General features: G+C 41.9%; 1 protein-coding gene across 1 annotated transcript; it reads right to left on the bottom strand.

Annotated features, from left to right (window-relative positions):
- Positions 1-3101: 3101 nt before the first annotated feature.
- C8H9orf40 (chromosome 8 C9orf40 homolog) lies at positions 3102-11182 on the bottom strand. The gene is made up of 2 exons (XM_005352031.3): positions 9169-11182; positions 3102-4314 (listed from the first exon to the last, which is right to left on the bottom strand). The coding sequence occupies exons 1-2, from the start codon at positions 9502-9504 to the stop codon at positions 4159-4161; spliced, it is 492 nt and encodes a 163-aa protein (XP_005352088.1). The 5' UTR covers positions 9505-11182; the 3' UTR covers positions 3102-4158.
- Between the last annotated feature and the right edge of the window lie 888 nt (positions 11183-12070).

The raw sequence follows: 12070 nt of genomic DNA, 5'->3' as shown, positions 1-12070 counted from the left end.
TGAGTTCACATCAGAAAAGCTATACTAATGTAAGTAAAACGATTGTTTTGAAATTTTAATAAGCATCATGAAATAGCTCCACCTTTCATCTGGAGGGCGAGCCAGCATATTTGAAAGCTGGTTACTGACTGGAATACTAAGCTATTTATTCACAAAGCAATGTCACTTCAACAGCTTGGAGTTTCCAAAGACTCATTAGCCCCGTGAAGATTCAAAACATGTTCAGGACCAATCATGACTATAGTGTCTGTCTTGGATTAAAAAGCAAAATAAAATATGCAGATTAAAAAAAACAATTAGATAAGCAAAAGAAAAAAAGAATGACTATTAAACCTACCTTAGGATATCAGAGAAATATGTATATTTATGTTAATAAATTTTATTTCTCAGCATTTTATAGAGGAAGACTTCTATGCTTATGTGCATGAGAGATGTTTTTCTAGTTTTGGAATCAGAGTGACACTGGCCTTGCAAAATGAACTGAAAAAGTGTTTATGTCTCATTTTTTCTGAAGGAAATTGTGTTATTTCTACCTTAAATAATTGGAAGAGTTTTCCAGCAAGATTACATGACTCCAGAGGACTTTTGGAAGGTTTCAAGGTATGAATTTAGTTTTTTTTTAATAGACATGAGACTATTAAGGTTACATATTTATGAAGATGCCATAGTAGTTTATGCCTATAAAGAAATGTATCCACTTGATCTAATTCCTCAAAATAAGGTTCTATGTAATATTACTTTCACTCCCTACCCTGTGTTTTTCTTACTGATCCCAGTGACTCACCATTATACTGAACAAGCACTATAGCCCCGAGCTGCATTCCCAGCTCAGTGATTCTTAGTCTTAGTGCTTCAGTGACGTAAATATTCTGAGTTTCTGTATTGTACCATGAGCTGCTGAGATTCTGTTCCTTGTAGTGTTCTTTCTTGTGTTGAGCTGTGATCATTTCTTTTGCTCCACCATCAAGTTCATTGGTTTCTTCCTGTCGTCTTTGTTCTACTAAGCAAATCTACCAACTCTCTATTATGTAATATACCTCTAAATGTAATATTTATGGGCTGGGCGTGCGGCCCAGTTGTTAGAGTACTTGCCTGGCATATAGGAAGCCCTAGGTTTGATCCCCAACATCACATAAACCAGGTGAGGTGTCACACACCTGTAATCCCAGCAGGGAGGTGGAGGCAGGAGGATCAGTCCAAGGTTATTTTCACCCAGCAAAGGCGCCCACCTACAGAAGAATTAGATTACATCTAACTCCATTTCAACAAATCCCAGGTGGACCAAAGACCTTAATTTAAAACATAAAATGCTGAACCTGTAGGGGAAGCATAGAAACAACTCTCAAATGTAGATATAGACAACATTTGCTGGATAGAATTCCAGCATCACAGAGCAGGATTACATAAAATCAAGAAGCTCCTGCAAAGCAGACACACACATATACTGCCAACCGATAAATGTCCTTAAACAAAACACAAGGACAAAGAAGTACTTTTTTTTAATTTCTTATGTATACAATATTCTGTCTGTATGTCTGCAGGCCAGAAGAGGGCAGCAGATCTCATTACAGATGGTTGTGAGCCACCATGTGGTTGCTGGGAATTGAACTCAGGTCCTTTGGAAGAGCAGGCAATGCTCTTAACCACTGAGCCGTCTCCCCAGCCCTGACAAAGAAGTATTTTGAAGAGTTTAATGTCCTTGGCCAGCAGAGAAATGCAAATTGAAGCGCAGTGATTACATCCCACCCTTGTGAATAGGGCTATCAAGAAAACAAATGCCAAGTTGGGTGTAGTGGAACACACCTGGAGTTCCAGGGCTACACAAGACTCTGTCTCAAAAAATGAAAAAACAGATGTGGGAAAACCCTTTTTGTTCATGGGAACGTAAACTTGTACAGCCACTGTCAGGGTAAGTTCTAAACAAAAAAGGAAAAAGAAAAAATATCCCTATACTAGACGTGGAGCTACCATATGACCATATAACTACCAGCTATACTATTTCTGGACATAACGTATCCAAAAGACTCTATATCCTGCTAGAGGTGTGTGCACGTTTGTGTTTATTCCTGTCCTAGTCACAAGAGGAGTAAATGGAATCAGCCTCAACGTCTATCAGCAGACAAAGAAAACGTGACACAGGTAATCAAATTTTATTCAACCACAACCAAAAAGTTGTAGGAAAACGTATGAAGTAGAAAGTACTAGGTGAGGTAACCCAAGTTCAGAAAAACAAGTATTAAATGTTTCTCTTAAAATAGATCTGCTTTTAACAAACATATATCTGAGGGGGTGAGCATAGGCAAGCCAAGAAACTAGACAGGTCTGTGATGCTGTCAACTTGACAAGATCTATTGTCACCTGGGAGAAATTATTTTGACCCCAGCTGAGATAGGGCTTAACATTCTTTGGGCAGTAATCCTGGACCATATAAAAAGGTGACAGCCATTGAGCTGGCTCAGCAGGTAAAGGTACTGGCTTTCCATGCCTAATGACCTGAGTTTGGTCCCCAGGAAACAGCGGGCAGGACCAACTCTCAAGTTGTTCACTGACCACCACAGAGAAAACAAGTGTCCACATACATATACAAAGTTGCCATTTTAAAGGTTATCTTACAGTGAGTACACGTGTCCACTGCCTCCTGCCCTTGCTGCTGAGCCTTCCATAAGGGGAACTGTAGCCTCAGCAGAGCTGGAGTGAACCTTCTCTGCCCTAAGTGGCTTTTTGATCCTGTTGGCATCACAACAGGAAAAGAGACTGAGACAGGGACTCCAGGAGGTAGAAAAGGTTTAAAGAAGGAGGATGAAGAGGCTGAAACAACAGCCCTGTGTATGAAAAAAACATCAGGGAAGCCTGGACAGGCAGGCAGATAAGAGTGAGGATCAACCACAAAAAACCATGCCAATCAAACATAACATTTTAAAAAGTAGTCACTCTGAGGTAGATACTATTTATTATTTCTCATTTTCCTCTTACTGACATCAACTATCTTTTCTGAATTTTGGACTGGATTTAATGTCAAAAATACACAAACATAAACAAATTATTCAGTAACAAAGCCAGCATTCTGTATGCAATACAAAAAGCAGCAATTGATACATAACTCAAGCATAAACAGTGTACTTTATTAACAATAAAACTGTAACACAGTAACGTAGAAGTGACAGATCCAATAACGTAACAAATCAAGGACAAGACTAACAAACAGGCATTCTTCAGCTCACTAGTGATCTCCTTTAAACAGGAAAAGCTCCTAGTCTAGTGGTTCTGGCCAGCTCTGCACAGTACAGGAATGCAGACTTGGCGCCCAAAACAACACAACAATAAAAGACTAACTATGTGTAAAGCCCACCTTCAAATAATTGAATGAAATTTCTCTAGGGTGGGGCTCAAAAAAACAAAACCTGTTAAAGTGCTATCAGTGTTGAGAACTGCGGGGCTAAAGTAGTCAACAGTAACAAAATGGACTCAAACCAAAACTCAATTCACTGACCACATCATTCCTTTCACTTCAGAAAAGGGGAGGAGGGGCAGGCATCTACTTCTTACTGCTCTTTATCCAATTTTTGGCTATATCTGTTGTCTCTAATAAACAGCAAATACTGAAAGATAAAACAAGCTACCTAAATGGAAATTCTCACTAGTTTAAAATTTATAGTCTTCTAAAACAATATTAGCTTAAGAAACAATCTCACATTTTAAATTTGCATAGATACTCAAGTCTACTTGTTCAACCAAGAGGAGCCAATAAAATGTACTAGAAAGTATTTATTAGCATCAGTTATATAAATGTTAAATGTGTTCATTCCATGTACCGCAAGAAAGCTTTTTGGTGCAGAGGAACATTTGACAGAGCAAGAGAGGAAGAGCTGAGTGCTTCCTCTAAAGCTGCAACACCCTTTCCAAGATAAGCATCTCCAAAATTAGAGCAAGAACAAAACCCCTTTCATTAAAAATGCAAGTATTTTGCCTCCAGCTATATTATATCCTTTAGAAATCTCCATTAGGATATTCAGTAGTAATTACAAGTATTTAAGCCTGAAAATTCTTCCTCATTTTTTCAGATTAGACAACAGTACCATGTCAAATGTCAAGGACAGAAAATAACATTTCCTTTAGTGCTTCCCAAATTAAAAAAATCCACTTCTTCAGTTTCTCCTGTCAGGATTCCATGTCAATCTCAACTACTTCATTCTTGTCCTGAAGTGTTTCTGTCAAACTGTCGGCACTCACATCTTCAAGAGCTGCCAGATCAAGAGGTGGTAGAGGGTTCCTCCAGTACTGGAATGTATTATACTGCCAAAAGTCTTCACTGGGCTTTAAGGAAAGAAGAGAGATAAAATGTTAGCACTGGTTTAGAAAACACCACCCCCACCACACACACCCCCCACCCACAACACAACACCACACATACACACTGTAGGGAATATCTCCTTCTTTCAGTTGCGCGGGTTGACATGCCCAGAATCACAGCACTGAGGGCACTGAGTGGAGGAGCTGGAAACTTAAGGCCATCCTGGGCTACCCTGGCTCAAAAAGGTCAGAGGACAACCTTCGGGAGATAACACCCCCCTTCCACCATGTGAGTTCTGGGGACTAAAGTCAAGTCCTTGGGCTTGGAAGCAAGTGCCTTTACCTGCTAAGACATCCTGCCAGCCCAATAACTACTTTTTAAATTCCCTGTCTGAAAAAGACTTAGATATGTATGTCTTACACACTTTTTCATTTTCAACAAAGGCAGTTTTGATTTTGATAAAGCATTTCACATACCCAATCAAATGTGTGGGTATTTGCTAAGGGTTTAATTTTTTTTAAAAATTTCCTTTAATAGCATCTTAAAAAAAATTGTAGTATTGTAAAATTTTGATTTATGTGTATGAGTATTTTGCCTGAACGTATGTCTGTGTACTGTGGGCATGCAGTTCCTGAGGAGGCCAGAAGAAGGCATCAGATCCCCTCAGACTGGAGTTACAAACTGTTGTGAGTCACCATGTGGGTTTGATGAATGGCAGCCAGTGTTAAGTTCAATGAGAAATATAACCTACTTTTGATTTTTCCTGATGTTTAGGATTTAAACTAACATAGAGGCCAAAATACTTCATGACCTCCTATAAAGTTTAGTATATAAACGTGATAAAGAGAAGAACACAGAATTGACTATCAGTATGACTGACAATTAGGTCTATCAAGCCAAATGAACCCCTTAAACTTTAAGCAGTTTACCCTAAATGATTACAACATTACTTTAAGTAATGAAGTTAAAATTGGCACAACATCCTTAAAATACTCCATGTAAAGACAGCAGCACTGGAGTCCCACAAAGGCTGACGGTATCAGTTGTCAACCTGAACACCCTTGCCTTATTCGCCTGTGTTACATTTACACTCGCTACAGTAACTCCATCCACCGCAATGGCAATCACATGTACTTACTCCTCCAATGATAACAGAAATAAAAACAAGGGAAATTAACTTTGATTTTCTTTAACCCAATATAGCAAAAATATTGCTTCAATATTTCAAAACGTAATGGTATAAGACACTCTTTTTAAAATTAAGAATGTACCTTACACTTCTACTATTCAAAGTGGCTACACGTCAATGCTCAGGGGATACATGACAAAGTAGACAGCACGATAAGCAGTCATATTACAGTCACCCTTTGAGACTTTAAGGCAAAAAGAATTAGCCTTTGGGGGAATTTCTTAATATTGGGCTAAAGGTACAATAAAGTCAAAAGACAGGGCTGGTGAGATGGCTCAGCAGATAACCAAATGCATACATGAAAAACTTTTAAAGGATGTATCAAAAAAACTTCCACTTTAATAAACAAATGGGGTCAAAATAGTTACCCTCTAGTTCTCTACTTAACAAGTACAAAGGAAAAGGATCATCTGATGTAAGCCTAACAGTGACTGAGAACAAGCTGCCATTGGGTATACCTCACTTTGAGTAACTGGCAAAAATCTCCGATCTTACCCCCTTAGAAACATGAATTAGGATCTTTGTGAGAATTAAAAATTAAGATGGTAAATGCTCACTATTGCTGGATATCACATATTATTAACTCTTGTCCTAATAAGACATTTCTGAGCCAGGCGGTGGTGGCGCAGGCCTTTAATCCCAGCACTCGGGAGGCAGAAGCAGGCAAATTTCTGATTTTGAGGCCAGCCTGGTCTACAAGAACTAGTTCCAGGACAACTAGGGCTGTTACACAGAGAAACCCCGTCTCGAAAAACAAAAAAACAAACAAATTTCTGCTGTTATTGGAAAGTATAATGCAATATTGGCTAAGCAATTAGTCTGCATAAAATTATACCATCATTAAAGATAAATGCACTCTTGGCTTTGTCTTGAGTATACACGTACATTAAACTATCCCCTCTCTATATACACATATAAACTTTGTGTACACACACACACATGTACATATACATTGACTCTGTACATGAAACCATGCAGGACCCATCCTGAAGCTTGACAGCACCAAGTAGATACGATTACTGTGCATGGAAAGAAGGCATTTCCTACATGAGACTATGAGGTTAGGGCAAGGATTTAAACCCTAATCTGAGCAAAGAGAAATCAGACCAACACTGATGTCAGTATGCTTTTTGTTATAGTCTTTCTTTTCTCCTAGATGATATGCTCTTAATACAAAATCTTGTCATTGAAGGCAAGAGAGATGGAGAATTTCTGTCGTTTCATGGTTCTGCAGAAGAGAGGGAACTCAAGAACAGACCTAACAGAACATTGCAGGGCTTCATGACTGCCATCTGGCTGCAACTAACACAGGGTAAAAACTGCCATATCTAGCCAATGTGTGAGGCAAGACCCAAATGAGTTAAAGCAGATGCTGTGGCAGATATTAAAAGCTCCCTTTGAGCCAGGTGGTGGTGGGACACACTTTTATTTTTTTTCTTTTTTATTTATTTACTTATTTTTTAATTAATTAATTTATTAAGGATTTCCACCTCCTCCCCGCCACCGCCTCCCATTTCCCTCCCCCTCCCCTGATCAAGTCCCTCTCCCTCATCAGCTTGAAGAGCAATCAAGGTTCCCTGATCTGTGGGAAGTCCAAGGACCACCCACCTCCATCCTGGTTTAGTAAGGTGAGCATCCAAACTGCCTAAGCTCCCACAAAGCCAGTATGTGCAGTAGGATCAAAAACCCATTGCCATTGTTCTTGAGTTCTCAGTAGTCCTCATTGTCCGCTATGTTCAGCAAGTCCGGTTTTATCCCATGCTTTTTTCAGACCCAGGCCAGCTGGCCTTGGTGAGTTCCCGAAAGAACATCCCCATTGTCTCAATGTGTGGGTGTACCCCTCGCAGTCCTGAGTCCCTTGCTCGTGCTCCCCCTCCTTCTGCTCCTGATTTGGACCTTGAGATTTCTGTCCGGTGCTCCAATGTGGGTCTCTGTCTCTGTCTCCTTTCATCGCCTGACGAAGTTATATTCACAGGAGGATGTCTATATGTTTGTCTTTGGATTCACCTTCTTATTTAGCTTCTCTAGGATTGCGAATTATAAGCTCAATGTCCTAATCCCAGCACTTGGGAGGCAGAGCCAGGTGGAGCTCAGTGAGTTCAAGGCTAGACTGATCTACAAAGTGAGTTCTAGTATACTCTGTTACACAAAGAAATCCTCTCAAATAAACAACAACAAAAAGCTCCCCGTGGCCAATTTGTCCCTCTCTATCCCTTATCAGTCATGCACATATAGACAGACTGCACCTACACTGCACACAGTATATTCTGATAGGAAAGGTAATCTGCATGTGGACAGCTTGCCAAAGATGGTCTGGAGAGGAAGGTCTCACCCTAGACACCATGCGCCTATACCCAATGGTCGTGGAAGACTATGATTCTGTTTTATGGAAGCTGATTTTGAACTTCTCGCAAACTAACGAAAGTCTAAATAAGGCCCATGTTAAATTATATATTTACAACTCAAAACCACAACTAGAAACAGTCACAGCAGCATTGAAAGATAATCTCTCCCCATACGTTCAACACAGCACCTGGGAAACAGAGACAGACAGATCTCTGAGTTAGAGGTCATTCTGGTCCAGAACAACCAAGATTAAAACAGAGAAACCAATTTCTAGAAATTGCTAGAAAATTGCTAGAAAATCGAAACAAAAAAGAGAGATAATCTCTCACAACCAAGGGGAAGGGGAAAGTATCAAATAAAAAATTTCCATTATCAGACTTCGCACGAAAAACAATGGCAAAAGTATCTCAATTATTAATTTATGGCATGATTCTTAACTTTGTCATAAATGTTTAAGACACTAAAAAAGACATTGAGCAGATGCATTCCAAGATGGTTGAGGTGGTTTTGCTGAGTTCTGAGAATTACACTTGCCAAATACCCTAACCTCCACCAACTTATACCAGAACCGCTTTAAAGGCAGGTCGAGAGTTCTCAAGTCAGGTCAAGGCTGTGCGGTACATATACAATGTGAGTTTATAAACTCATTTGGAGTTTTCCAGTCACATCTTACAAAGTAAAATTAGCATTTCATCCCATCCACCGTGTGAAAAGGTACTTCGTGTGTAACAAAGTACAGACCCTTAGACTCCCCCATTTTTTGTTTTGTTTGAGACAATGTTTCTTTTTGTAGCGCAGCCCCCCCCCCCGCTGTGCCAGAACTCCCTCTGTAAACCTGGCTGGCCTCAAACTCAGAGATAGATCCAACTGCCTCTGCCTCCTGAGGTCTAGGATTAAAGGAGTGCATTGCCACTGCGGGCAACTTTGAACTTTAACCTTAACCAAATTTTAAGAGCCTGCTCTTTTATACACTTACAACACATAAATTTGGATAAGTTGCACCTCTAGTGTTTTTTTCTGGATCTCATGGCTAGCTGCTGCCAAAACAGATAGCGGCACCACCCTTTCTCAAAGGACTGAACATTATGAGTTATCGGGTTCTCTTAAGACCCGACGACACCCTTCCCTTCTGCCCAGCCGAGCACCATGCTCAATTAACTGATGGATGCTACTGGAAAACCTACTACAAGTTCTACAATAATCGCCGTTAAACAAAACTCTCTCCGGCTTGCACTGAGCTGACCCCTCAGGACCACGGTCTTTACCATTTGGTCCAGCCCCTCGAATGGGCCGGACTTCCGCAGTCTGTGACCCGGCTCCGGGCTGGTGAGGGCGGACCTACCTGGACGTGCGCCCCGTCGGCTCCGCTGCCAGCGCTCCCCATCCCGTCGTCGCCGCCGCCGGGAGCTCGGCTGCCCCGGGGTTCTTCCTGCTCGCCGGGAGGTGGCTTTCCCGGCTCCAGGCCGCGGCAAAGTTGCCGCTCCTGGCCGCCATCCCCGCCGCCGCGTCGCTTGCTGGGCGCAGCCGCAGGCTCCACCATGGTCCCCGCGTCCCCCTGCCGTTTGCGGGACCGAGCCGGCGGGACCCAGAGCGGTGGTCCCTCGGGGAAGTCGCTGAGCAAGAGCCGCTTCCAAGGCACGCGGAACGTGAGCGGCTCGGCCGCACGCCGCTTGGCCATGGGCCGGGGATGGGTGGCACGCGGGTGGCGGAGGGAGGGCGGAGGGCCGCGCGGAGCAGAGGGCTGCGGCGCCCTGAGGGCGACCGGGACGTTGGGGAGCGGCAGCGAGGCGCCCGAGATTCGAACCTGCGCCACGATGCGCGCGCAGTCGCGCCGGCCTGACGCGGCCGCTGGTTGGTGCAGGCTCACGGCTTGAGTTCCCGAGCGCCTTTGTGGCCGGAAGTGCTCTCCTCTAGGAGGCGGGGCGTGGGAGGATGTGACCGGTGGAAGTGGAGCATGGCTCCTGCTGCTATACCCTGCGGCCCTCTCTGCTCCTGAACTGGTATTTGGGCTCCCACGGGCGGGAGCGGCCGAGGTGACTGCTTAGCCCGAGGCTCCGCTTACCCTGCCTGCTGTGGCCAGCCCGATTCCAAGACCTTTCCAGTGTCTGGAGAAGACAACTGCAAACCGTGATGGGTTTGCCTCAGGCTGTGTTTTAGTCGTTTGATTTAAGCAAAAACTAGAGGTCGGGGCCATTACTCAGTGATAGACTGCTTGCCCACCATGACTCAAGGCAAAAATGCATGCGAAGAAGATAATTCTGTTTTAGCTATGACTCCGAGAATATTAACTACTTTTAAAGAAGAAAATGTGTTGGGTGTATTTATGTTTGTGTACCACGTGCATGCTCAACCGCTTGTATTTGGAGGTGTACCCTGGAAGGTTGTGGGAGGAGTGTATTAACAAGCGCAGACAGTGGTTTATCAGGAAATTTACGAAAGCTTTTCCATTTAATCTCTCCAGTTGTTTGTGGGAGGAGTGTATTAACAAGCGCAGACAGTGGTTTATCAGGAAGTTTACGATAGCTTTTCCATTTAATCTCTAGTTGTTTGCAGTTGATAATTCTTCCACCTGAAACAAATGAAAAGTTTAAAGAACTTAGTCCTGCAGATGGTTTATTCTGTGTAGACCGTGCTCCAGAATGATAGAATACAGCCTGGGCAGTGGCTTGTGCCTTGCCCCCCTCCCCAGTTATAAGACTGCATATGTACACAGGGTAATAGAAAGCAGGCACATGGCTAAAATAACCGTAAAAACATGCGACTTGCCAGTTTCAGAAACAGCCAGTACCAGAAGGGCCAAAGAGCATCTTTTGTTCCTCTCCACTGGCACCTCCTCTTTTCTGTGCCCAAGTAGTCTTGTTTCAGAGCTATTACTTCTTTGTAGTTTTCCCATCTAGTCACTCACCCAGATGTATCTGTGAAAGACTTTTGGTTTTGCTGATATTTTTAAGATGTATTGAGGTCTGATACATTAAGCTGCTTATATTTCACCCAGATATATTTTGTGAAAGGTTTTTGATTTTGCTGATATTTTAAGATTTATTGCGTTCTGATACAATAAACTACTTATATTTCCAATGTTACATTTTGCCTCCACATACGCCTGTGAAAACACATGATAGTGCATATGTCTATCACCGTAGGAATTTCTCCTTGTCACCCCCTTAATATCTCTTAAGCATCAGATTTGTTTTCTGTCATCTACTTTGCAGCATTTTCTCTATTTAAACTGAGCGATACAATCTATACTTTTGTTTGCCTTTGCCCCCCTTGGCATAAGTATCTTAAAGATCCTTCCATGTTAGTTGTTCTTTACTTTTTATTGCCAAGTAGTATTCCACTACATGAGAATGTTTATTCATTTGTTGATGGCTTAATTACTTTTCAATAAAAGTTATTATGTATAAAGCTGCTGAGAGCATTGGTCAAAAAGATTTTGTGAGGACAAAGGCTGATTTTACAAAAAAATGTTTCCCTCAGTTTAAAGTGTTTTTTTTTTTTTTTTTTTTGCATTGGAAGGCTATTGTTTACTACTTCATTTTCTTTACATCCTTACCAGCAAACATTGTGGTCTGACCTGGTCGATGTGGAATGGATCTCATGTGGCCTCAATTTGCACCTTACTCAGTGAAGTTGGAAATCCTTTTTTGGTGCAGAAAGCCTTGTTATATTTAATGGTGTTCTTTGCTAAATGAATTCTTTATTTACATGTGGCTCAAATGATCAGTCCTGTTTTTCCTTTTGGTTTTGGTCTGTTGTAAGGAGTTTGTCCTTCCACCACTACCTCTGCTTCAAAGCCTACACTTGACCTCTAGTACCTGCTTGGCCCAGTTCGGATGGCTAGACATTGGTTAAAGGTGTGTTGCATCCTTAGCCCTCTTTAAAAATTTGACTGGGTATCCTTTTCTTCTGGTTTATAAGAACCTTTTTATTTAGTACTCTAGAAATGTCTCCTATGGTAATGGCGTTATAAATACTTCTACCAATTTTTGTCTTATATTTTCATTGTATAATATATTACTTCTAATTTGTTTCTGAGACAGGGTTGCAGTATGTATCCCTAGTTGGACTTGAGCTCTGTAAGTAGACCAGGCTAGCCTCAGTTTCATAGAGCTGCATCTGCTGCCGCCTCCTGGGAACTAGGGTTAAAGGTGTATATTACTGGGTATAACTAGGGTTAAAGGTGTATATTACTGGGTATAACTAGGGTTAGAGGTGTATATTACTGGGTAGAACTAGGGTTA

The sequence above is a fragment of the Microtus ochrogaster genome, chromosome 8 (assembly GCF_000317375.1).
Source record: "Microtus ochrogaster isolate Prairie Vole_2 chromosome 8, MicOch1.0, whole genome shotgun sequence".
Lineage (NCBI taxonomy): Eukaryota > Metazoa > Chordata > Mammalia > Rodentia > Cricetidae > Microtus > Microtus ochrogaster.
Note: the sequence above shows the minus strand (reverse complement) of the source record. Positions and strands in the feature narration are given on the sequence as shown.

Bases quoted from the DNA above. Each gene is read 5' to 3' on its own strand.
- C8H9orf40 (XM_005352031.3), bottom strand. From the start codon at position 9,504: ATGGCCAAGCGGCGTGCGGCCGAGCCGCTCACGTTCCGCGTGCCTTGG. The intron at 4,315-9,168 runs GTAGGTCCGCCC...CTTTCCTTAAAG, and splicing joins CCGACGGGGCGCACGTCCAG to CCCAGTGAAGACTTTTGGCA.